The sequence below is a fragment of the Falco cherrug genome, chromosome 4 (genome assembly GCF_023634085.1).
Source record: "Falco cherrug isolate bFalChe1 chromosome 4, bFalChe1.pri, whole genome shotgun sequence".
Taxonomy (NCBI): Eukaryota; Metazoa; Chordata; class Aves; order Falconiformes; family Falconidae; genus Falco; species Falco cherrug.
Genome location: NC_073700.1, coordinates 28,087,926 through 28,113,538, shown reverse-complemented (window position 1 = coordinate 28,113,538; position 25,613 = coordinate 28,087,926). Strand labels below are relative to the sequence as shown.

Sequence of the window (25,613 nt, the reverse complement as noted above, 5' to 3'; positions counted from 1 at the left end):
AGGCTTGACTTTTTGAACAGAATTATTTATTAAAGCCTTGCAGATGTCTAGAAAAAAAATAATCTGTATTTCAGTATTTGGTCATCACAGCTTAAGCAAAATGCCTCTATTAAAACATACAGACGTATTTGCTGGTCTCAAAAGACAAAGTGATTGGAACCTATGAAATACTGCTAGTCTATGGGCCTAGTACAGCACAGAGACCTAAAATTTGCTGGCAAAGCTGCTGAAGCTTGCAATTTGTTTAATCTGCTCAAGGTAGCTTTTTGTGTGTATAGGCAAGGAAGGATGCCCTTTTCCTTCCGCAAGGAAAATGCATGCGGAAAGCAATAATTAAGACAAAACTATTAAAGAAAATAATAATAATCAGGAAATATGAGACTTTCTGGTTTTACTCAGCTATGCAAGAAATGTGAGGGTTTTGTTATCTGGGTCAAATACAAAGCTGGTCACACTTCTTGCAATAGATGTAGCCAAGAAGTACAGAGGATGCAACATGTCCAAGTTCACAATATCCTCAACATTCCTGACTGCATTTGGGATGCAACAAAGTCTTGCCTTAAGAAAGCAATGTTCTCCAAAGTTCTTGGGGTTCAAACACAGTTTATAACACCAATCTGTGCCTTCACTTTATGTACATTTCCTTTGATCTGAATTTGAACAAAGAATTTCTTCCCAAAGTAATCTAACCCAGGCAGCTTTTGAGGACCAGCTGGGGAACAGACTGGCTTACTTTCAAAGAATAAGCAGGCTTATGAACTAATCAAATTATTCAACAGGTTTCTTCTGAATATCTTCTCATTTCTGAGTCTCCTGATGCTCTCTGAGACTACAGTGCAAACACTGAGCTGCCAAAGGGTTTAGGTGAACTGAGAGATACAGAAGCACAGGTAAACATCTAAATATAGCCATGCCAGGAATTGCCCAAACACTGACAGGGTATATACATACATGGGACTTTTTTTCCTTCCTTAATCCTTGATTTTGAAATTACTACTACATTGTGGGACCTACCTTCTAATTCTGGCAGGTACAGAACAATCATAGAGTGTATATTTAAATCTAAAGACACTGCTGCCAATAACAGCCAGGCTGAATTTATTTGTTTTTCCCCTTCTTGAGCAACAGGAAGAGTACCCACATATTGGCAGACCTGGCTTAACGAGTTATGTGAAGACATGTTTACCTGTAGCGATGGACCTCCTCCTAAGGGAAGAGAGACCAGTTTTTAGCAAAGCCTTTAGATCAGTGTCGTTTGTGCTCAAGAATCATCAATTTTAGAAGAGCCTTTTCCCATTGACAATAACTGAAACAAATGAGCAAAACAATTGTGGAGAACCATCAGCAGAATGACTAAGCAAATAGAGAAAATGAGGCCTACCTATCCTAGATAGGATTTTTATATCTGCAACGAGTGTTTTTACATAGAAAACTAGTAATTCCCCTAGTTCTGGATGATCTGTGGAGACTCATGGACAGGCTGGCCTTCTAGGTCACTTCCTAACTTCTCAGGGCTCCTACACGACTTCTTTCTTCCCTGTGTTCTCCAAACACTTGTGTTTTCCATTGCCTATACTTTGCACAGATTTTGAAACCAAAACACAAATTATTTACCCAGAGAAAAGCACCAGCCCTGCAGTACTATGCAGCATCCTTCCCCATGAAGGATCATCTCACCAAAACTTCTGCAAAAATGGCTGGTTGTTCCTCCACCGACCATTATCACCAAGGATACTACCCAACGCCTTGATCACCTTCAAAGAATACTTAATTAAAAACGCAACATAGTTTACAAAATCAAAGGGAAGTCTAATTTAAAACTGTTCTTAATTCAACTAAGGAAAACACACAATACTTTTTTTTGGTGAAAATGGTTTTGGATGAAACAAAATTAGTTGGAAGGGTCTGTGAGGATTTTCTAACTGTTTTTAGTCAAGCAAATTTTAAACACTCAGTTTAAAAAAAAAATCTGCTGAGTACATGAACAGAGCAGTTTGAAACTGGGAACGAGCTGTCCTCACACTGCAACCTCTCACATATAGTTTTATATTAGAAGCATATGGAGTATACATTTAAGCGTACTGTGTTGGAAGAGATAAAACTGCCTTACTCAAAAATACATGCTATAATACCTTCATGAACTACAATCTGCTTTTGTGCCTGTAAAATAAATCCAGTCTTAGAAACCTAGTATTAAACGGTATTATACTAATTATCCAGCTTCACACATATATGTAGTTTCTCCAAGTTGCCAGATTCACGACTCAGTATTTATTTGCTCCTTTAAAAGCAAAGATACCCATTTTCATACTTCATGGAGATTTTCCTTACAACATAATCCATTGTCATGAAGTGAAAGCAGATCCAAATAATCTTATAAAACTAGAAGCACTTTATCAGACTCTCTTTTGCATGACTAGCACAATTCTATATGAACAGTGGAGGGTGGATTTTTAACTGACCAGCTACAGGAGTACCTATAAAAGTACTTAAACTCTGAGGAAAGCACTTCTTGTGCCCTCTTCACTGCAGGCAAATACAAAATTAATCTTTCTGATATAGCAAGAAAAGTTACTGTTACCTTGTACTGGGAAAAACTTCCCTTAGAACAGGGTACAATACTTCAGTGGTTATGGGTAAATGCAAAGGACTTTTTATTTCATTAGAATGCAATGAATGAAAAGAGAGATGATTCAGACCACAACAGCATGCTGCAAACATGTAATTTTATTGGTAGCAGATCCTAAGATTACAGTGTGCGCTTTGAACACTGACTTCTGGTTTTGGGAAAAGGTTTGTCGTTAAAAAAATGTTTGAATTAGAGCACAGCAAAGTAGTAAGTTTATTCTGAAGGGAACTTAGGCAAATTGTGTATGTGAACAAGAAAGCCTGGGTTAATTCATCCTGCAGGATTACCATGGACTGCTCACTGTAATGTACTTCTATTCCTGTGTAGGGCCATCAACTCATCTATTTAGGAACCATTTTTATTCAGAGACTCAAAAATCTTAAGATATAAGAAACCTGAAGAATGTTATTAAGTGCTTCTTGTGGAAAGAAAATAAAGAGGTGTTTATACACCCCGAAGCTGAGGCACTTTGTTACTTAAAAAAAAAAAAAGAAAAAGAAAGGGGGGGGGGGGGGGGGGGAGAGGGAGGAACAAACAGCAGCTCTGGAAACAGACTCTGTCCACCATATTTATTATCAATTTAACAGCCTTGAATGGAAACTGCGAGTGCTTTGATAAAATCAATTGAAAAGCTGTCTGCCTCACTGTTGCTTCAATAAAGTGCCTCCATATCTTTTGCTGAAACCTTGTTTTTGTAGTCTCCTTAAAGAATACTCTGTATTAAATCATCCTACTGTTCCTCCTCCAAAACCAGACTTCGCAGCCAGTGCCCAGACCGGCACCCCTCATTCAAACCTTCCTTCATCAACAGGGACCAGGGACATAAACCAGCATCACCTGATCAACACCCCCACCTCCAGTTATGCAGGACACCTTGATTTCTACTATATTGTTAAAAATTAACTTGCAGGTCTCTGTGCATTCTGGACCTCACTCCCCCGAGGTCTTTGACTCCAAGCCAAGCAAACTTCAGGCTGCAGCAAGAAAGGATGACCTCAACACACTTAGGCTCTGACCATAGCCCTTACCAAAATGGACCTCGATGCTCCCATCACCACCCCAGGAGGAGCCCATTTCACACATCACTGCCCTGACCCAGCCTTTCACACCTGAGGGAGCTTGGGGGTGGCGGTGGTGTCAGCAGCATTGGATTCAAACACACACACACTCTCCTGAAAGCCTTTGCAAAATCTCCAGAGTAACAAAAATCCCAAACAAAACCACTACAAAATGTAACTGGTTTTCCTGTGTAAGCCATATGGCCTATATCAAATAAGCAGAAAGAGCAAAAAAAGTCACCAGTACTCCACATTCTTGTAATTCAATCAGCTTTAATCATCCAAGATGTTTTCACTAACCTACAGTAAGGGTATTTGTTCTAATAACCTTGACTAGAGTGGTGACACTTTAAAGATGGCTCCCTTGAACAAAGAAAGATAAAAATGCAATTTATGGCAGGATGTTGAATCTCAAGGCAAATTCCCACTACTGTGAATTGCGGCTTTTTCCGCAGGCCAGCCCCTCTCCAGACAGCAACCAGTCTGCCTCCACCATTTTACTACACATCTTCCTGTATTTTTCCTCCTCACTGGTCAGGAGTATTCTTCAAAACAGTCCCCTAAGGATCTGTTCTATCATATATACAGTATTAACTGGAAAAACTAGACAGTTCAATTGTAAGAACCAGACCAACACCCAATGCCACAAAGGCTCCTGCCAGCCCCGACATACTTGGCAGCCTCTGAAACCTGTGGCACCCAGTTCCACCCTCTAGACTCTTGCCAGCTTTCACAAAGACCTTCTCCAGGGCTGGTGGCATGACCCTCAGCTGGCCAGAGCCACGCAGCACAAGCCAGCACTGAAAGCTCCAGTGGCCTCACTGGGCTCCTCATCCAGTGTTGCTGACAGCTGCTGAATTTGCAGGGTGCTGAGCAGGCAGCACCAGTTAAAAACACCAGAAGCACACCAGCCGCAACACACAAACCTTTGCCTAGGGATCTTCCCAAGGACGCCTGCTAGGAAGCGCTGACCACCAACAAAAGCGACATTGTGAAGGGCTGAAGGCACTGTGAAGGCTTCTTCCAAGTCCCATGGGATGCTGAAAAGCACCATTTGCTCACAAAGCCTTTGGGAAGTATTGGATTCTGCCACAAAATCCTGGGTGAGATTTTATTTAGTTTATATGTAAAATGGTGCTATTACCTCCCTTCACTGCAACCTCCAGGTAAAAAGCAATACGGAATGAATAAAAAGTTCAGGAGTCATAGGCACACTGCAGCAGCTGACTGCCTTCCACACAACAGCCTTGTCAAAAACTACCCGCTCTGCTCAGGAGAGGGACTTGCTAGAGACACAAGGACAGTTCACCGTCCACAGGTCAATCAAAGCATTAAAGAAAAATTAAGTGAGGTATGTAATTAGTAGTCATGGTGATGGCTTATACAGTTTCTCTTATGCCACCACTGGAAACTAACTATAGGCTACCGTGTAAGCCAGTCCAAAAAACAGGTAGCTTTCAACAGTGAGGAACCTGGCTGCCATTTAAACTGGCACTTTAGATGCAGGAGACTCTATCCATCTCCATTACAAATCCTCTGAGCTCATCCTAGCATTACTTTCCCACGTTAAGCAAAAGAGTTAACATAAAAAGCCTGTCTAGCTTCAGACATTATCCAGATAAAGAGGAGAAAAGAGAAAATCCCTTGTATTACCTCTCTGAGCTCTCCCCAAACCTTCTCTGATATCTTTGTTCTTTCAGACCTGGCATTTATCTGAAGACATTGTCTAGCCCTAATTAAATCTTCATGTGAACCACTGCTACTTCCTGGCAGTGAACATGCATTCTTGGTGTGCTGATGGACCTACATAATTTTCTGCACTTCTCCCTTATGGTGAGTGTTAGGCCTTGCTTGAAAACATCACAACTGTGTTCAACACAATATGTTTACGGAGAAATACAAAATTATTCAGTTCCTTTTAAAGAATGAAGAGAAACATAAGTGAGAATTTTATTCTACAAGCTCATGGAAAAAAAAACCAACTGTGGAAACACTGGGCAAATAACACCGTCTGAGAACAAGGCATGCTTTTGTTTTACTGTTAGAAAGAGGTAACTGGCAGTGATATGAGAAGCAGAAAAAAAAAATTCTTCCAAAATAAAATCTGCAGCTATCTCTTTGCCCTGGGAATAAAAAAACATTCTTAAACTGCAGCTGAACTGTGCATGAAGGGAAGTTGCATTATAAGCCCCTCACATACACCTAACCTTATCTGATGAAAGCAGCTCCTTCAGAGCTTTGTGTTCAAAGCCTCTAAGTTGGCAGCAACTGCTCATTCAAAGAGAGCAAGGGGATGTAAAGCTGTGAAAATCTTTGCACTCCTGAGCTAGAAAGGCAGAAGGGTAGAAAAGCAGATTTTACTGCTAACCCCTGCAACAATTCTTACGTTCTTAAGGAAGCCCCTTTAAACCATGTACTGATGCTAACAGAAAGTGACAGTAAATAGATGAGAAATTATTGCCTTCCCTTAACAGTGCTCATTTGTAGAAGGCTTGTCCAAGCAGCAAAGCAGCCGGCTGTCCTGGCAGATGTGGTCAGATGGCCAAACACAACAAAGCAAATTCACTTTAAAATCATGTTTAGCTTTCACTGTTCTCGTTATTATCCTCCAACTCTCGACACTTCTCTCCCTGAGCAGAAGAAATAAACACCCCAGATGGCTAAAGAAAAACAGCAAGCTATACATATGCTCCATATAGTCTGACAAAGCAAGAGTCCAGCCATCTTCAAAGCACAGTATGAGACTTACCCATTTAAGGGCCTTTTACCTCTGCACGTGTGGGTGAGGATACAACTATAAAAGAAATTCTGCAGTTTGAGGCCATGACCAGGTACTCTGCAAAATTTTTTCCACTTTAATTTCCGAAGACACAAGTCTTTTGTCATTCCATAAATTAATGTAGAATAGCTATAGACGAGACTATACATAGCTATACGTTATACTATACATAAACCCTAAAAATAGCATTAGAATTACTGCCATTTATGAAACAAGTCAACAAAACTAAGAGCACGGTTTCACTGGAAAGGGATGCTAGCCTAAGTGCATTCAACTGAACATCAACTTGGCTTCTGGGACCACAGGCCACAGCCCCCAAACTGCAGGAGCCTGAGCCACTCTGTTCTTCCCCACCGCAATGGGGGAGATCTTGTATCTCCTTCAGGGCTTAAGAGAAGCAAGCAGGAGGCAATACCAGCCCACCCAACTGTGGGCAAGTTACCAAACTCTGCAGAAATGGCACTCGGGCTTTCTCCCATGACCCTGGCCACGGCAACCCAGGCTGAAATCACACTTGCCACAATTAAGAGAGAACACACCTGCAGGAATGAGGGAGTAGACACAGCAACCCAGGAAGGCCTTGGCTAGCCACGCAATGAAAGTGCGCTCAAAATAACCTGCCTAATGTCACCAAAACATTAGCAAAACCACAATTCAAGCTCTGGGCTAAAGACTGAGCACATACGTGTATCTCTACACCACGTCACCCTCCCTGCATACGCACAGGCCCTGGGGGGTTCAGCACTTCGGGAAAAAGGTGGCTGGACGACAGGGTTGCCCTGTTAACAGGCCGCTCACACGTGGGAAAAGGAGCTGGGAGATACAACAACTTTCCTTCATCCGTCAACCATCTTGGAGTTGCCCCCTCCTCATGGCAAACAGCTTGCCCAAAGCCACCACTGTCCCCACAGAGACCACCACGACCCACGCTAACCCCCCGAGACCCCACTAAGGCTACAGCACCCCCAAACTCTGAAATACCACCACCACCCCAGACCCCCCACCAACCCTGAAATCCCTGCTACCTCCAGAGGCCCTCCTTCACCTCCAGAGCCCCCCACAGATGCCTCACCACCTCCAGAGCCCCCCACGAACCTCCAGAGATCCTCACAGCCCCCAAGGGCCTCCACTATGCCCCCTCCCACCGGCTCCAGAGCCCCCCGCGGGCCCTCACAGAGCCCCCGCTGTATCTCACCGACCCCCAGAGCACTCCCCTGTCTCCCAAGCCCCCCGTGCCTGGAGGCCCCCGCTCCCTCCAGAAGCCCCGCTAGCTCTCCAGCCCACCCGGAGCCCCCTACACCCGCTGGGCCTCCTTACCGAGGCTCTGCCCCACCGGGGTGCTGAACGGGTTCCCCAGCAGAAACTCCATCTTGGGATGACAACAAACAGCGGCCCGGCGGCCGCCCCCCCCCTCCCCCACGCCGCCCTGACGGGCAGCCACACGCACCAACCGCAACTTGTTTTGCCAAGCGTGACCCGCCTCCTTGCATTCGATTGGGCGGCAGCGGGACGCCCCAAGGAGTTATAGGTTAAAGAGCGTGCCCATCACTGTCAAGTGAGGGGCCCGCCTCCGCGGTAATCCCGGCCCTTTCCACGCCCTCCGGTTGATGGATAGCAGAGACACCACTAGTGCCATTCTCCATTGGGCAACAGCCAAACCATTCGCTAATATTATTGGGCAAAAGAAACGTCGATCATACGAGCCTCCTCCCGCCCCGAGGGCACTGTGCCGGAGCTGATTGGCTGACACGGATTTCTCGCGCTCTGATTAGTCGCCAGCCTTCCCACCCACTCCCTGACCATTGGCGGTTGAACCTGTCACGTGGTCTCCCTTAGCAACGTGCCTGGGCTTCCTTAGCAGCCGGCGCCGAGCCGCGAGTGGAGGCAGGGCCGGAGGAGCGGAGCGGGCCTGGAGCCTCGGGGACCCGGGGGTGAGAGGCCTGAGGGGCCGGGATCTGGGCCTGGATGGGTCCCGGGGGGAGGGCGGCAGCCCACCCAGGTCAGAGTCAGGGTCCCCGCCCCTGGCCCGGCAGCGCCCAGGGGTGTCGGGGACGTGGCGCTGCTGCCCGGGCCTGGGCCGCGGCTCGCTCTCAGCGGCGACTTCTGGTCCCGGTGGCCGAGCCGCTGTCGCACCGAGGGCCGCGCTGTGGCCACCGCGGGGTGCTGACCTCGCCCTGTGATTTGCTCTGTGCAACCGGCACTGGCTCAGGAAAGGATGGACAAATACAAGGAAAGCAGAAAATCCGGCAGATCACGGATGAATAAACCCAGAACCTGCTACTCCTCGGTCTGTCCTGCACGCAGGCAGAGAGAGGTTGCGTTTGTAAATTAAAAGCCATGACAAAGAAAGAACGCTCTAAACCCAGATGTTTATCCTTACTGTCCTCCTGTGCAAAAAAGTCAGCAGAACTTCCATAATTACAGCCATCTCATGCAACCAAAAGTTTGACAATTCCTGTCCTTCATACTGATTCATTATCTGTGCACAATTTCAGAAAGATGAGTAGTCTCATTGCCTCCTGGGCAACCTTAAGGGATATTTAAATGACAAAGCCAGGACAGAAAGTTTTGACTGATAGAATTGTATGTTTCTCAAAACGAATGTGTTTGTGTGCAGTGCTGTGTATTGACTGAACTAGACAGCCTTTGCTATGGATCTGCCTTAAGTGCTTCATCAGAAAATTGCTGTTATTGTTTATAAATTTTCCTCCTTCCTCAAATTTGTTTTCACTTTTATTATGATGTTGGTGTTTAAAATTTAGTGACCTGCTCTTGTGTTATATATATATATGTATATATGCTGTTACTGCGCTAAAAATACATGCCTCTTACTCTATAAATCAAACTTGCTTATAATGACAAATTTACATTTTAAAACTAGATTACATGGTGCACAGGGCCTTGAACATGCCCTCTTCATGAAGGTGGGTTTCAGCAGCAGGTGATTGCCATGCGATGGACCAGTGCTGTTCATAGGTGCTGCACAGGGCCTCGTTTCCTGGTCTATTTCTCTGGCCAAATTCTGGCATTTTTCATGGCAAACACTCAAATGTGGTGTGGAGCATGCCTGGCCATTTTACAGTGCTGCGGGTGTAAAGCTGTGCTTAAAGTTGAATCAATGATGTCATGATAAAAGTCAAGGTTTTGATAGCAGCTGTGAGGTATTAATCTTCCTGATGCTCAGCTGCGCTCTTAATACCTTGGAATTGTCATGCCTGTTCAATGGATGTTGGAAATAGTAGCCAGGCAGTCATTTTATTTATTTTTCTTTTCTGTCCTTTAAGGCTGTTACCATCTGAAAATGAGTCACTTATACAATAGCATTGAGCCAAACGTTATTGATGATGAAATGGTTCAGAAAGCCATTGAAGAACAGTACCCAGAGGACAAAAGAAAGCTTGCCAAAAGGGAAGATATTAACTTTAAGAATGTGACGGAGCTACAGCTTAGTTTTAGAAGTGAGTAGCAGAATATATACTTACCTCTTCTTTTGTTAGAGGGTAATAGAATTAAGCATGAAGTGGCTAACTGGCAATTAAACAATCATGATTAGCTTGGATTTATTACATGAAAAGTGACGTCTGAACTTACATTTTTAGTCATACCTGTATGAAGTAGTTTCATTACAGAGAGCTGGGTGCTTTTGCTGATGGGTAACTTAAAGCTGCTTAACTTTGCGCTATTACTGTCACTGCTATTCTTATTTAACATTTATATTGTGGTGACACCTACAGGCCACAGGCCTATTGGGCCCTTCTCTACGTGGACAAATCAAACCCTGGGCAGGCTCCGTCATAGCCAGCGATTATGTGAGAGCTATTTGGTAGATTGTGGTGATTACAGTCCAATTCAGTGGCTTCCTCTGGTCATCTGTAGCATTATCGCAGCTTGCCTCTTGCTGTCAAACCAGTCGTAAACTTGCATTCAGAAAATGAAAAGGAAGAACATTTGGGTCAATATTTGAATATTTTGAGGATATGTAATTTCATGGGCAAAAATCTGCTTTTGATTATTCATTGTGTACTCCAGTAAAATAGTAAGTGTATTAGTTCAATTCCTTAGGAGAGACTCCCTGTTACCTGATCCTGCATGTGTGTGTTTGCAAATAGAAAATACAGAACTCTGTGAGTGTTTTGGATGTGCAATTCCTTGCTTTACTCTGAACTCACTAAACAATGATAGCAGCAGAGCAGCTAATGAAGTCTTCTGGGAAGCCATTGAGGGGGTAAAGAGAATGTTCTGTATTTTCTGTCACCTTGGTGCTAATGTTTTGCTGTTGTGCCAAACTGCCTGCCCTTGTGATTCTGTTTTTGGAGAAAGCTAAATGCGGGGATATTGATTAGTTCTAAACTGCAGCCTTCACAGAAAGAGTAGACCCCAACTTACTCTCCTGTGATGAAAATCCCAGGAGCAGGGGAGTAATTTACAAAAGCAGTAGCTGGCCAACACTAGCCTGCAAATGCGGAGAAAAGCACTCATCCCAAACCTCCCTCTTGGAGCTGGAAAGGAAAATGAAGGTCAAGACCTCCTAGTAGTGGATTCATAAAGCCACTCTTGACTGCTGGGCCGTAGTCAGCATCCCCTCAGTGACTCATTGGCATTGCTGATGAGCAGTGTGTGCTGGAGCAGGACACTGAGGTTAACTAGGCTGTTTCATTGAAATCTTGTCCAGCCAGTGGACCTCTCAGCTCTCTAGGGCAGTCATCACATGCTATCATAATCTGCTGGAAATCATTTCTGAGGTAAAACTGGATGTGTTTTCCTTGTGCAAGATAGTGTGTCTGCTAAACTGAAAGCACATGAAAAACAGTTTTCTTTTACTTTTTTTCTGTGGCTTTAGATATCCTACAGGTTGATAATCTGTGGCAGTTTGAGAATCTGACTAAACTGCAGCTGGACAACAATGTCATTGAGAAGATAGAAGCTCTGGACAGTCTGGTTCACCTTGTATGGCTCGGTAAGATACAGGCATATGAGGCTGGATGCCTTCGCAGGTATAAAGTAATCTGCAATAAAGCCAGGGTGTTGCATTCCTCCTCAAACACAACTTATAGGAGCTTTCCCATGGAAGGCTGTCGGCTGCCTGTGTGTTTCCTCATTTGACTGTCAGCTATCAAAATGCTTGAATATCAGAGCTGCAAAACAATCCTTCAAATGTTTACAAGCTGGTTTTAATCCATTTGGTGTGGCAGGAACAGGAAGTTGAGATTTCAAGGTTGTTTCCAGGGTTTGTACTTGTATTTGGAGGTGACTTCCAGAAATATTTACAGAAACACATCTGTGATTTAGAAGCTGGTATTCTGTTTTCAAAGTTAACACAGGCATTTCAGAGCCTAGAATCCACTGCCTCTATCCCTATATGCTTAAGGGCTCGTCATCATTGTTGTCCCAAGAAGTGACCATCCTTGTAGTCTTAGGTGAGTACTTTCAACTAAAAACTCAGAATGCTGATAGCAACATCCCACAGTGGTGCAGGTTTTGATGCTAGGCAGATTGGTGAGCTTGCTGCTATGGATGTGGGAACTGCAGCCACGTTGCTGGCTGGCAGTATAAATATATCCAGCCGTCTTTGAAAATGGCATGCAGGGCTTCAGTTCATAAGCACATCTTGAAATGTCTAAAGGGTTCTTCCGCCCAGTTGTCTGCACTGTTCTGCTGCACGGATGACATGCACTTGTGAATCAACAGCTGATCACCACAATGTAAGCAGAGTGTTTTGAAGCACACTCATGGGTTTCGTTTGCCCAAAGGCTGTGGGGTTCAGCAGCTGCTGCATGAATGTCTTGGCCATCCAGGGGCTGGGGTGGTGCAGACAGCTGGCAACCTCATCAACTGTCTTTGGACTCCTGAATTACTCAGTACTGGCCTGAGGGCAATGAATGTAGGTCTTAGGATAGATGTTCTGGCAGGATAAGAGGAAATTTCAGTGTGTGAAATCACTAAAGTGAGTATATGCCTTTGCATGCCTCCATTGACAACAGGGTGGTTGCAAGTGTGGAACTGGCATATGTTAGTCCTGTGGGAATGACCATGACAGTGGGCATTGGTGTGGCAGGCAAGAGTCTGCAAGAAACAAGGCAAAGAGTGTCAAATTTGTCACAGAATTATCACCCTTTTAGGGCAGTTCTCCACCTCCTTTCTGGTATTTTGGGTTTCCCCATAAAGGTAGAAATCACTTTCAGGTTGCGTATGTGGACTCTGCATGGAATACCAACTGTTCCTCTCATTTAAAAGTTGCATGGACAGTTGCAAGGAGGAGATGTGAATGAATGATGATTTAATGCCAAGCCTTTCCTGTGGGACACTGAATGCACCTGAGGAAAATACGTATTACGTAAACTTCTAAATTGAGAGCCAGGCTAAATCTGAATCGGGGTGTTCTGCTAGAAATAGTTAAACTTTTTCTTGTTAAAACTTTGGATCTCTGGACTCTTCCCTAGACCTGTCCTTCAACAATATTGAAGTAATTGAGGGCCTGGATACCCTTGTCAAACTGCAAGACCTCAGTCTCTACAATAACAGAATATCTAAAATAGAGCACATGGACATGTTGCAAGAGCTACAGATTTTCTCCATAGGAAAGAATAACCTGACCACTCTGCAAGATGTGAGTGCTCCCTGTCTTTGCAAATGTTCCCTGTCAAGGGATCAAATATTCTAAAACTGATATTTGCCACTGTGTCCGAGCCCCTCCTTAGAGTAGAAAATTCTGCTTAGGATTTCACTGCCTCTGTAGTCTAAGTTATTGTTTTGGTAAGCTGTCCTGGTGTTAAAGTACATACTACAGCTAATTCTCTTGTTAGATTATTGACTCATGGGGGCCTGGTTCTGTTACTGCCATCAGCTGTGGCAAAACTCCTATTGGTTCCCATGAAAGCTAGAAAAGGAGTAAGTAGCAACATCTGAGAAAAGGAGGGAGTGAAGAGTAGGATTTATTTGGGGTTCTTTTGAGGGCCGTTTCCCAATCTAAGACCCATGATTTGTCCACCCTATCTGCCTTCTCTCTACACTTTTCATTTATATATTCACAATGTAAATTTAAGCATTTCCTTTCCAGAAAGCATTAGAAACTGATTTAATGATGCCTGCTGTTTCGCAGCAGGGCAGGATATATATTGTAACATAATTGTAGTAAGAGCAATGAATTTTAAGGCTGTGGTTTCCCCAGCTCTAGGAAGTACAGTGTCTCTTTCCCTATGGCATAGGTGATCTATCTCAGGAGGTTTAAAAACTTACGGACACTGAATCTCATTGGGAACCCTCTCTGTGATGATGAGCAGTATACGCTATTTGTTGTTGCACACCTTCCAGACCTAGTATACTTGGACTTCAGGCTCGTGTGTGACACCATGGTAAGCATTTCTGCATTCCCTGCTTGTGAAAATGGGCAACAGCATCTTACAGAGCGTTTGCTTTGTTGGTATGCCAGCAATATTCTAGCATTTGGGGCAGGTTCTCTGCAGAAATTAGGCTTACAGAAACACACAGTGTTTATTCTGCCTCCACCTAACAGCTGTGAACCTGTAGGCCAAATTCTATCAAATCTGACAGCGGGGTAGAGGTGTCAGAGGCATGATGTCTTCACAGATTTTGTGAAAATCAGCAGCTGTGTGTGGGAGAGGGGCCTGGTTAATGTTGCCACAGAGAGGCTGCAGTGTAAGTGCAAGCCTTCTTAGAGATCAGAAAATCTCAGAGGAGATCAGTCTCGAGATATAGATCCAGGGGAAAGGAAGCTTGGTGGTCCTGCTGCTTGCTGAGCAATCTGTTTCAGTAGCAGGCTGACAGGCTCTCCAGGCAAGCAGGTGTCATCAAATGCACTTCCTGCTCTTGATTCCTGAGAACAGGACAGTGCATCTGCACTGGTGACACATGGGACTGCTTTTTGATCCCAGGGCTCAAAGGAACAAAGAAGGGTTTTTTTGTTTGGGTTTGGTTTTTTTTAGTAACCAAAGAACATGATTGATTGTAAATTTGCTTGGCACGGAGAAGAGCTGTACTTGGAATACACATTACTCCTACCATAGGGCTGATAGGGCTGTCCAGGTCATTGAGGCCAGTCCCTGCTCATACAGACAGTACATCATAGAATTGCATACTTAAATTTGTCAGGCTTCAGTTTCAAGCTAATTAGGTTCATGTCCCTGCTACTATCTTGCCATCCACTCCTCCAAAGAGCTGTCTTCTCCCTAGTAAGTGTGTTAAACACGCTAGCTGATCATATCAAAGTTCAAATTTTAGAAGTTAAACATGGCCTTCTGCTAAAAAAATAAAAACAACCCTAAAGATGAGGAAATGGGGAGAGAAAATTTTCCTGGGACTGTATCAGTTCAGATCTATTGAATGCAGAGTAATATGCCAACAAAAAATGGGATGAGGAATGGATCAGAAACTTTCTAAGTAGTTTAATAAAAAGCCCACAAAGAAATGGAGATGCAGATGTCACTCAAGTGCATGTTCTGAAAAGATCAAATGCTTATGCCCAGATTTGTAAAGCGATGCTTGATAATCTAATAAAAATATTTTCTCTGTTTGCATTTCTCAGCGAGAAGTCGCAGTTTTAAAGTATCAAGATCTTACTGAGCTGTTGGAAAGTGAGGAGGCTCAGGCCCTGGCTCAGCTGAAGGAAAAACAGGCAAAGCAGAAAGAGCTGGAGTACCACAAGGTATGTTTTCTTTGGCTGGTTGTATATTGTCTCAGGAGAAAGCAGCGCAACACATATTGACTTCTCTTTTTACCTGCTTGAAGATTTAATGAGAGATTAACATAAACTGTGCTAAAACTAAGGCTAGGATTAATCTCTGTGATCTCTGAATCTCATCTCTTGAATGAAAACAGCAACTTCTGTGGAATACCTACGACATGGGGGAACGTAGTTCTGGCTGAACAATGAAACTACAGATACAGATCCTGTGAAGCCAAATAGTAAATCATAGCCGAGGATTTTATCAGCCTGACATGAGATTTAGACATGAGAATTAAGAAAATTAGAGGTCTGAGGGAACTGTTAGCATTTTCATGGGCAGTGACTTTTTATTTTCTCCTTCACACAAAGTTAATGCTTTCCATTATTTTTATGGTTAAACTGTTCAGGGCTTTCTGAGACCACTGTAGCCCTGTGAACAGACTGAAAACAAGACCAGGCAGAATGATGCTTGCAGTTATGGTCTGGCTGTCTATTCCAGACCTCCAGAAGATCAGACTGACTGAAGAGCAGGAGGAGGTTCAGTGACAGGGAGGACACCTGCAGCTCTTACCTCCATCCCTCCGCACAGTCCACTGACTCCTTATCTGAAAGGCCTAATAGCCTTGCAATATGCAGTTGTATGTAAGATTAAACAGTGGTTTCTATCCTTAGGCTAGAGAGTTCTAGAAGCAAAGCCACCAGGATGCTTTTCAATCCAGTTTCAGGGTCCTCTTGTGACTCATGTTGGTGTAACTGTACCTGCAGCAGTGTCCCTCCACTGGTAAAGTGCTTAGAAGAGAGACACATCCTGAGGACTGGCAGCCTGTTGGGAGTCTTTATTTTACTTATTTTGCTCTGATTCTCTTCAAAGACAGCCTTTGTTGAGTACCTGAATGGATCATTCCTGTTTGACAGTATGTATGCAGAGGATACAGAAGCTGCCAAACTGACTTGCCTCCCTGGAGTGGGTGAACTGCTGCAGGCATATCCTTCCTGGGTTTAGAATACCTACAGCTAAAACGTAATGCCTTGAGAAAAGAAGGAGGTGCATCCAGAGGGACTCTTCATCCGTTGCTTTTGTCCAGGGCACATTGATCTAAGATCTGAGATGGTCTGTGTTCAATTTTGGAATGGTACCAAAAAAACCACTGCAAGACCGTGAGACCACTGACAGCTGTAATGCTTGATATCTCATGAAATATGAGGGTTACAAACAAATGGTTTATATTACTGGCAAGCTGGCCAGCCCAGCTTGAAATATCCCATTTGTAAAACCACTCGTTTCTGTCACCAATAGGTCATGAGATTCCAGTGTTTTAAATTCTCACCATTGTAATTACCATATTCTTTTTCCTTCGCTTGAATCAAACACAATTTCGGTAGCTGCCTTTCCTGACCCTTCAAGAATCAAGGCTTTGTACTTTCCTTAAGTCTGCAATCCACTTAAAGTTTAAAATGAGCTATAAGATAAATCTCTGTCAGTTAGATTGTGAGAGCGCAGTTGCTAAACTCGTGTTGAAATTGAAGTGGTAGGAGATAGGAACAGACTAATCAGAATGATATGAGCCGCATATCTCATAACCTGCCAAAGCTGGCAACTTGAAGTTTTCAGGCCAGCACTTCTTTGTGATCATTGCTCCTACACGGGAGATCAGAAAGCAGACACTTTTTTTTCTTTTTTCTTTTCTCATTCAGATTAATAGAGCATTGTCAAGGCCAGTAACTTGACCTTCCTTAAAATTGCATTACACTGTTGGGGAAAAATGCATCACAGCTTAACTACAATAGACTCCAGAAACAATTCCATTGCCAAGATAATAGCAGAAGAAAAATTGACGTTATTTTTGTGATGCTACCAAGTCAGTAGTTTATTCTGTGCTCTGGCTGTAGGCTCCAGAGCTGTATTTATTAACTATGCAGGCATTGTATTCACACTTGTGAAGACAGATAGGGTTGTATGCTTTATTCCTCTGTTATGTCAGAAAAGTCAGAGAAGGATATGTATTTCCTTCTCTTCCTCAAGGCCTTTTCTCCCTCAAGTTGCTATAGCTTTCTCCATACCCTTAAGGTAGCAAAATCCTATGCCTAAAATGTGAATGGGTGACCCAGGCCTGCCACAGACAGAACACTTGGCAGGCTGCTCCCGGTGAGAAACCACAGAGGTTACCAAACAGTAGCTTGTAACTCTTGTTGCTCAGATTTGCAGAGGTAGAAGGAACATAGCATGTTGCTCCACTGAACAAGCAAAATACCTTGACTCTGGTGTCACGTACAGGAAGGAGTTTGTCTCAGTTTGTGAGAACCTTTTCAACTACGGTCTGAAAGAGTATGAAAACCGAGAAGCTGAAGTCTCTGATTTCTACAAAAGCCTTCATGAAGCATTAACAGCCAACCAGCAAGAAGGCAGGAAAATAATCCTAGACTTTGAAAATCGGAAGAAAAGGGTAATGTTATACTTTTGTTTGTTTGAGACATGATTTCTCTACATCATATCCCAGCTTTTAATTTCACTGAAAGTAATGGTAACTCAAGTAAAATTAGGAAAACGATTCTGGATTTACACTGCTGTAATAGGAATCAGTACTTGGTCCCTAATGGCAGAATCAGAGAGGCTGAGGTTGGAAGGGACTAGACAGTCACCTGGTCCAACCCCCCTGCTCAAGCAGGGCCACCCACAGCAGGCTGCCCAGGACCACATTCAGCCAGCTACGGAATACCTCCAAGGTTGGAGACTCCACAACCCCTCTGGGCAGCCTCTTCCAGTGCTCATTCACTTTCTTTGCATGTTTCTTAGAATATAAACCTATACGAAGAAAAACTGTTGTGTTAGCTAATATAATGTCATTAACTAACATAATGTTGAAAGAGTTTTAGTACTTTATGTAGGAAAAGAATTTGGGGATTGACATCTCAAGCCTTTGGGTAAACCATAACCAGCTAACACTGACAGCCCTTTTCTATACTGGAAATTCAGTGCAGGACAAAACTAACATGTCATAGTGTTATCTTACTGTCCACAAAGGTAGGAAAAAAGTGGTTAAATGTGGTGGGGGTTTTGTTGGTTTTTTTTTGCCATCCAGAAAAATTACCAATCTTTAAGAAAATGGAAATGCTCAACCTTTCTTTTAGTTTAAATATTTCTGCTGAAGTCGATTTAAAATACATAAATAGATTTATTAGATTTAATGCCACTCTCCTTCTTTTTGAGGCCTCCAATAGCTCTTCCTTCGTTGAAAAATGGGGAAGAAAGGAAGGAGATTGCAGGGTATTCAGTTTGTTTCCAAGTAATTTTCTGCTTCAGTTCATTTTGTCATCAACAGCTCAAAGAACTTTAACAAAAAAATTAGATAAAGTTATTGTAATGTATTTCTAGTCTTTTTAAAGTAGAAACTATCTTTTTTCATTCCGCTCAACTACAGCCACCCATTGTGGCTGCTAAGGGCGTAGCTTCTAGCTGGATCCCTTTCTAACCATGTATAATAGCTGGATCATTATTTTGTTTTCACAGAAAAAATAAGGGGGAGGGGGGAGTGGGGGAAGGGGGCTAAAGCCTGGTAACACTTTCAGCTGAGCAGAGCAAGTCCCTGACAACTGACACCAGGCAGTCACGAGCGCTGGCTCCCTTTGAAAACCAGGTCACTTTTATTTAGGTGCCTTGTCACATGCTGGCAGCCTGCTGAGTCACTCTGCTCCCAGGTCCTTGAACCTTGCTGACTCATGTTGGCAAATTAACTCCATCAACTCCAGTCAGACACGAATTTGCAGCCTTACCAGAAGGCAACTTAGAAAGATGGTGATGCACATTCGGTTAACTTGCACTTGAATTCCCAATACATCTCACATTAAAAAAACAAAACAATCAAACAAACAAAACAACCCCCCAAAACCCCACTAAAACAAACAAAAAACCCCAACAAAACCCCCCAAAAATCAAACCCAAAGAAACATGGCTGAGGCCAGATTTTGGCCTTTCGTCTTTGAGGACCTGCAGGCTCAGCTATGGATTGAGCTGCAAGAACAGGACACAGCGGTCACCTTAACAGTTTTCATATAAATACTGGAGAAATTGGTGTCAAAACTGAACAGTGTATTTTAACAGCATTTCCCCATTCATTTAAAATTACCGGAGGAGTTCTAGAGGTGCAGAGGTCCCAGCAGGCTGACTGTAAGCCATCCTTAGGGGCTGCTTGTGTCACTGTAATCCTTTCACGTAAGCTTGGGTAACCTGTAAAATAACTCTGCTCTCTGAAGTTGGTTAAGGAACGAAGAAGCATTAAAGGCCTTGAAGTTTGAAGTTACTGCTCCCAGCAGCATGGCTTGAACGGCTGTGGAGCTTTTTGAGCCTTCTAGCTTGTTTAGATTAGAAAAGAAGATGCCTTGCTTTCCGCTTCCCTCCTGTTAACTCTGCAAAGTTTGGGTAATCTAGTCCATTTTCAGACACAAGTCTTGGCAATGGTTTTCATCAGAATTCTCAATTCTAGCTCATTCCATTCACTCTCAGAAGTGGATTAGACATCTTTAAATGCATATTTTTTCCCCTCCTTTTAACACTTGACTGTTAACTTATTTTGAACAGACTTGAAAATAATATATTGCTCAGCACAAGAGGATTTTTTTATCCAAGAAATCATAAATCTTGCCTGATACAAACCTGACGTCAATATTTAATTCTGAAGGGCAATAAATCCTTGCTGTAAGAGGAAGGCAGGCAATGATAGGTATTCCATATTCAGAATACTAACTCCCAACCCTATGGAAGTCAATCAAGATTCTCCTTGACATGAAGGGGATCAGGATTTAGCCCTGCATTTCTTTCTATGAAGTAATAGTTAATCTCTTCTTCACGGCCAGCGATGTCAAGAATCAAATATTTATTTATTTTTTTTACTTGAAATGTGTTAGAAGGGGAACCAAAGTTGGAAGCATAGAAGGGGCACAGTCTTCTGCTGACTGGAGGATGAGGAAACGTTTTCACCAATTCCACTGCATTGCCTCTGGATCGTTAGTGCAGTAGCACACCTCAGCACTGTTGACTACCCAGTATGTAAATCTGGAGACTTCCTGAATCATCACATTTCATTTCAGCTAATCATCAGCAGGAACTTTTCTCAAATATGTAACAAGTTAATTAAATTGCAATGGAATGCTGAACACAAACTATAAGTAATTTATGTATCTCTGTGTTTAGAGGCTGGATGAGATTCATAATGCCAGTAGTTATGATATTGCTGAGTCTAAACGAGCCAAGTACAAGGAGGACATACTTCAGCTGTCAGAAGCACTCATGACCTTGGAAATGCTGATAGCTGACCATCTGGAGGTAAGGGTCAAGCACATACCTGTGAGACCTCACATCCAGAATGTGAGGGGGTCACTCTTCTGCTGCTGCAGCCCTCTGTTTCGTAGCTCATTGCACAAAGAGGGGGCTCCTGTCAGGCTGATGTTTTGTCTCCATCTTATTCTTTCTCTGTTCAAAGTTGATCTTGGGTGAGATCAAGCCCCATTGATACGTTGCAACAGATTTCTGTTTCTCAGAGCAGAGCAGGGTATGTCCCTCACATCTATCCAAGCTGACTGCTTCGACTTTAGAGAAAGGGACTTGAAGTCATTCAGTTGTTTTATAGGTCTGCATACAGAAGTCGCTGCATAACATGGAATATGCATTTGGGATTCTAAAGGTGTAACTCTTTGAAGCTGATCTTTGCTATGAATAAGATTACACACATTCCTGCTCAGCTTACTGCATTTGCTTGCATAATAGCTGCCTTTTTTCTCCCCAGACTTTTCCTCAAAAACTAGGGCAGGGCTGCTAATGTGCATCTTCATTAAAAAAATAAAATAAAAATTAAAAATTAGCAGGCAGGAGCTGTGGCCTGTGTGCAAGCAGATGCAGCAGTTTACTTTTGTGAATGTGCATGACAGAAAGCAGCAGCTTAAAATGGATTCCTCACAGCATTAGGATCTTGCCTTTTCTGAATTGGTCCTCACATATCTGCAGTCACTGATGGACTGAGCAGAAGCATTTCTCCCTGCGTGCCTTTCTGGATTTGCAGGATTCGGGTGGCTGTATTTGAACTGTTGTTATCGAGACATCTAAGGGCAACACTTCACAGATTCTCCATCAGCCATCTTTGAGAGAGGTAATAGGCAGCAGCAATTTTAATTTCTGAGGACTAAAAGAAAAGCAGCAGTGAGCCCAGGCATTGGTTATGCTTCTGACAAGAGGCTCTTCATGCACACAAGGAGACTGCAGCATGGCAGTACATGGGAGTACAGCCCTCTCCATGCATTGCTTAGGTGAGGGTACAAAAGGGTCAGCTGGCTTGCTCCGGACACCAGTTAAAGGTATAATTCAGTCAGCTTCCCTCCAATAAATTGATTCTGATTTTCTCTCCCTGAAGGAGGAAAGAAAATCTTGTAGCACTTTCAAAACGCTTCAAATGTTTGAGACAGTTGTTTCTGAATGTGCTAATAACAGGAGTGAGCCCAAATTATAATCAATTGTAGACCCCTCCTAGACTCCCTGAGTCCCTTTTATGTTTATGCAAGTTTTCATTGTAATATTTCCTCTTTTTCCCTCTCTTAAGGAACAAATAAAGGATTTTAAAGGAAACATTGCTGTCACAGCATCAACATTGATTGAAAATGTTAAAGGGATATATCCTTTTGATACGTTGGCCTGGACTTCCCAGTGACGTACGTATACCTTGCTTCTAAATCCAGAAATGAGCCATCAGTTTAGAATTTGATGGTGGTTTGTTGGGTTTTTTTAATCAACGGAAAATGTCTTCTCCCAGCTTTCTAGGAATGGTCATTTAAGGTGCCCAGCTTCTTTCTGTGGATACTCTGGAGAGCACAAAAGGATCTAAGTTCTTCTGTGCTAGAAGTCTGTAGGACTTTACCAGCTTTCTCCCACTTGGGAATCTTGAATCTCCCTTTCTTCTCCATACAGCCATGACAAAACCCTGGGAAGATCTGGTTAGTCTGTCTCCTATATATATTGCCGCAGCAGCCAATGGAATACCTACAATTCTTATTAAAGTTTCTGTAAATGGCCTTCATTTTTGTGTTGTTGAAGTTTTCTCAAACATAGTGAGATGAGAATACCAAAGTGCTTCAGTGACAGGCTACACTAAATACAGAAATCTGTTAGCCTGGTGCAAATAATTGCACCGTATTCAGAGCTTAGCTTATATCCTGGGAAGCCGCCTTCAATTTCCTTTGCAAACCTTGGCCCCCTCTCAGTTCTGTATAATATATGGCAGTAAGGATGAGACCCGGTGTGTGATTAAGAGCAGAAAGTGCATATCCTGACATCACAGCAGCTTCTGGCAGCAGCCAGGCTTTTTCCTGCGGGGGCCCACTGGGTGCACACTCGGTCTCTAGTTACAGGAGATCATTTAATCAATTTAAGTGAGTGGTGTGGTCAGCTTTTTGCCTTAACCATCTTCTGTACGATGACCCAGTGCCGGGACCTGGAAAACCGTCACCATGAAAAGCTGCTGGAGATCTGCATCATGACACTGGAGAAATCAGTCAAGAATGAGCTTGATAAGGATTTGCCAGCTGATGTTCAAATGGTGAGGGCACCAAAAAAGTCCATCTCTGCTAGACAGTCAGCAAGGCCACAGTCTCTCTCTGAAGGGACATGATTTCCAGGAGGCTTAGTACTGGTAGAGCCATGCCTAAACCAGAGCATAACCTCCTCCCAAGAGGCTCCAGCCACTTGGCTGAATTGCAGTGCCACCGGACATCTCTGCTGACTAGAACAGAGGCTAGCTGCACTGCAGGTTTCCCTGGGTGCTGCCAGAGCTGGTGGCAGCAGCCCAGAAGAGGTGCTGAGCAAGTCTCTCTCCTGCCTCCAGCACAACTCACTTCCCTGGCTGATTTCCAGACAGCCCCAACCCAGTCGGCACTTAAGCAGCATCTTTGCTACACTCACAGCTGGTTTTCTTCCGATTGTCCCTGCTCCCCCAGGAGAATCCAAGCACCACTCTGACTTTCTTGCATTGGGGCTCTGTTTGCCTCCGTCATTTCAAAAGCCCTTCCTAGAGCTCCCCAGCCCATGAGCTGATCTGAAGGCAGGACATGACATTTTATACGGAGCCTTCCGCTGAGCCCTCAGTCTTGCTGTGATAGCAAAGATCCCAGGAGCCTTTCAGAAAGCACAAAAGATTGTTGCAGTGCTCCAGTCAGCAACACTGCTGACCTTTTCGCCTCTGTTATTCCTTCATTTAGTGACTAAATGACTCGAGTTTTGCATTCACAGTGGTTTTACTCTTGTCCAGATTATCCCAGCCCCCCGTTACTCCAGGTAATCAAGAGCTGACAGACACAAAACAGACCCCTCAGCCCCCTCCCTGGGGGACCTCCCTGCTTTATGGCCTGTGCAGATGGCTGCAGTTACGCACCGTTGCTGTGCACCCATTTTGCCTCACTGCCATCCATTTCCAGGGAGAAGCAATCTTCATTTGTTCAGCAGCAGCACTTGGCTGCAGGAGGAGAGTCATTATGGTTTAGCGAAGCCACCCTCTATTGAGAGCCGCAGGGGGAAGTTACTGCTTCGATTAGGAGCTGGGACTTTCCAAAAATGAAGATTTACAGCCAGCACCACCAGTGCAAGAGACCTTTCCAAGTGCAATTTTCCACTTCCCACACATGCTGGCCCAGGCGTGCTGGAGCATATGCAGCCTTGCTTCAGCACCAGCTGCCCACAGGACCCTGACATGTGCTGCAAGGCAGCACTGCCTGCAGCGGAGCACTCAGCAGCAGGCATTTGCTCCCAGTTCTAGCAGGTGAGGCCGAGGGTGCTGCCTCAGTTTCCCCCACCTGTACTAGGGATAATACTCCATTACTCCCTAGGGAGGCCCAGACACATCCTTGTGAAAGGTAAAGCACTGGATTCATCCCAATGACTGGGGCTTTGTCAGTCAAACAGAGGGCTGATTTTCTCCCCCTGAGCACTGCCGTTACTGTGCTGCTAGTTCTGAGCTCTGCTGCTTTCGCTGCACGCCCACCCCCTCCTCTCATCCTGTCACGTTACCTCCTAGCTTCTTGTGGACAAAACCACCATTGTCGATGCAGTCAACGCGTCCCATGGCATCCGCCTGCTGAAGATTGATAAGCGAGAGAGCAACATCCTCAGCAATACCTACCGCTGGCAGGCCTCTGTGACAGAGAAGGTAAGAGACCCTCATGCTCAGGGGGATGGGGCACAGATGGATCTGGCCCAGGTGGTGGGGACACTGCTAGGAAGGATGCTCTGTAGCCTTTGCTGGAGCCCTCTGTGCGCCAGGGACCCTGACAAACCTGCAGGTTCACTGCTTGGCTTCAATCTGTTCAGGCTTTCCAAAACGAGATTGACAGAAACCGCAACCGTGTCAAAGAGATCATTCAATACATTGACCGTCTCCAGGAGGAGCTGGATAACTTAGAGATCCTGGAGCCGATGCAGGCATGCAAGACAGCCCCCGACAGGGATGGCTGCCTCTTTATGCCTGAGCTGCCTGGGATACTTCAGGTCGAAGGCATTACTTCTTCCATCCCACCATGAACTGCAAATAAAAGATACTACTTGACTCTGGAAAAGCGTACAAAGCTCTGCCTCTTCCATCATGTTGGCATGAAGCCCCTGCAGACAGAGCTCAGACCTGGTCACAAGGGGTTATGGATCAGCTGTGAACTGATTGAACCAAATCATCATCGTAGCAGATCATGCCTGAGAGCTTTGGTACCTGCAAGCACAGTGGCAGGAACCTGTGAGCTGAGGGCACGTGGCAGCAGCCTGGGAGAGGAGTGCTCTCCATCAAAACACCCCCAAGATAACAGCAGGTTTCCAGCTCAGCAAGCACAGGGCTGGTGGGGGCTCTGCGTGCCCAGGAGCCTTGTCTGCTCACCGCCTCTCGCAAAAGCAGCTTTCTGCAGCGTGAACAGAGCAGCCCCCAGCTAGCAGGAAGGGAAATCAATGGTTCCACAGGAGCTCACACACTGCCGCTCGCAACAGCCAGATGAGGAGTCATTAATTCCCTTCCTTGCTCAGTGACAGCAGCTGCTACGCTCACTTGTGGGCAGCTTCTGAGGAATAATGCTGGCCGGGGCGGTACTGCTGGAGGCAAGCAGAGAGTAGAAAGGTGGGAAGGTTAAACGAGAGGGTGGCTGCATACGCGCTCTGGGGAGACCGGGTCTCTCAGAAAGCCCTGTGGCTGGTGCTGCCCATCATACACAGATTTAGCTCATAGTGCTCTGTGCTTTTGAAGATGGCTGGAGCCCAGGTTCCCCCATTCTTGCTCCAGGACCGCACTGTTGTCTCCCTGCTACTCCCTGGCTACAAGGACAGAGCACCTGGCACGGCGAGGCTCACACAGAGATGTGGAGGGAGCAGATCTGTTTGGTAGTTATTGTCTGCTCTGCTCCATCATATTTTTCTGCCTGTAGCCAACCCAGCACCTGCCTAGAGCCTGGCAG

The 25,613-nt window shown here is 44.5% G+C and overlaps 2 protein-coding genes across 6 annotated transcripts in view; one reads left to right on the top strand and one right to left on the bottom strand.

Annotated features, from left to right (window-relative positions):
- The window catches only part of TOM1L2 (target of myb1 like 2 membrane trafficking protein), a 58,879-nt gene extending 51,001 nt beyond the window's left edge, over positions 1 to 7,878 (bottom strand). For 3 of the 4 annotated variants that reach the window (XM_005435672.4, XM_014277162.3, XM_027800353.2), the window contains exon 1: positions 7,784 to 7,870. In XM_005435672.4, the coding sequence (XP_005435729.1) occupies positions 7,784 to 7,835 (52 nt within the window). In that variant the 5' untranslated portion in view covers positions 7,836 to 7,870. Of the gene's footprint in view, positions 1 to 7,783 lie in introns of all 4 variants that reach the window. The other variant, XM_027800351.2, reaches the window with a different exon arrangement.
- Positions 7,879 to 8,285: 407 nt separating this feature from the next.
- DRC3 (dynein regulatory complex subunit 3) lies at positions 8,286 to 25,514 on the top strand. 2 transcript variants are annotated; one of them, XM_005435699.4, is made up of 13 exons: positions 8,286 to 8,397; positions 9,751 to 9,924; positions 11,307 to 11,423; positions 12,907 to 13,073; positions 13,672 to 13,818; positions 15,009 to 15,128; positions 16,021 to 16,133; positions 17,419 to 17,593; positions 20,338 to 20,469; positions 21,737 to 21,807; positions 22,606 to 22,729; positions 24,200 to 24,331; positions 24,493 to 25,514. In XM_005435699.4, exons 2-13 carry the CDS (start codon positions 9,768 to 9,770, stop codon positions 24,700 to 24,702), a joined length of 1,665 nt encoding a protein of 554 aa, XP_005435756.1. In that variant the 5' UTR covers positions 8,286 to 8,397; positions 9,751 to 9,767; the 3' UTR covers positions 24,703 to 25,514. The 2 variants fall into 2 exon arrangements, with proteins under 2 accessions (XP_005435756.1, XP_055565380.1); XM_055709405.1 differs by lacking the exons at positions 16,021 to 16,133; positions 17,419 to 17,593.
- The last annotated feature ends 99 nt before the right edge of the window (positions 25,515 to 25,613 follow it).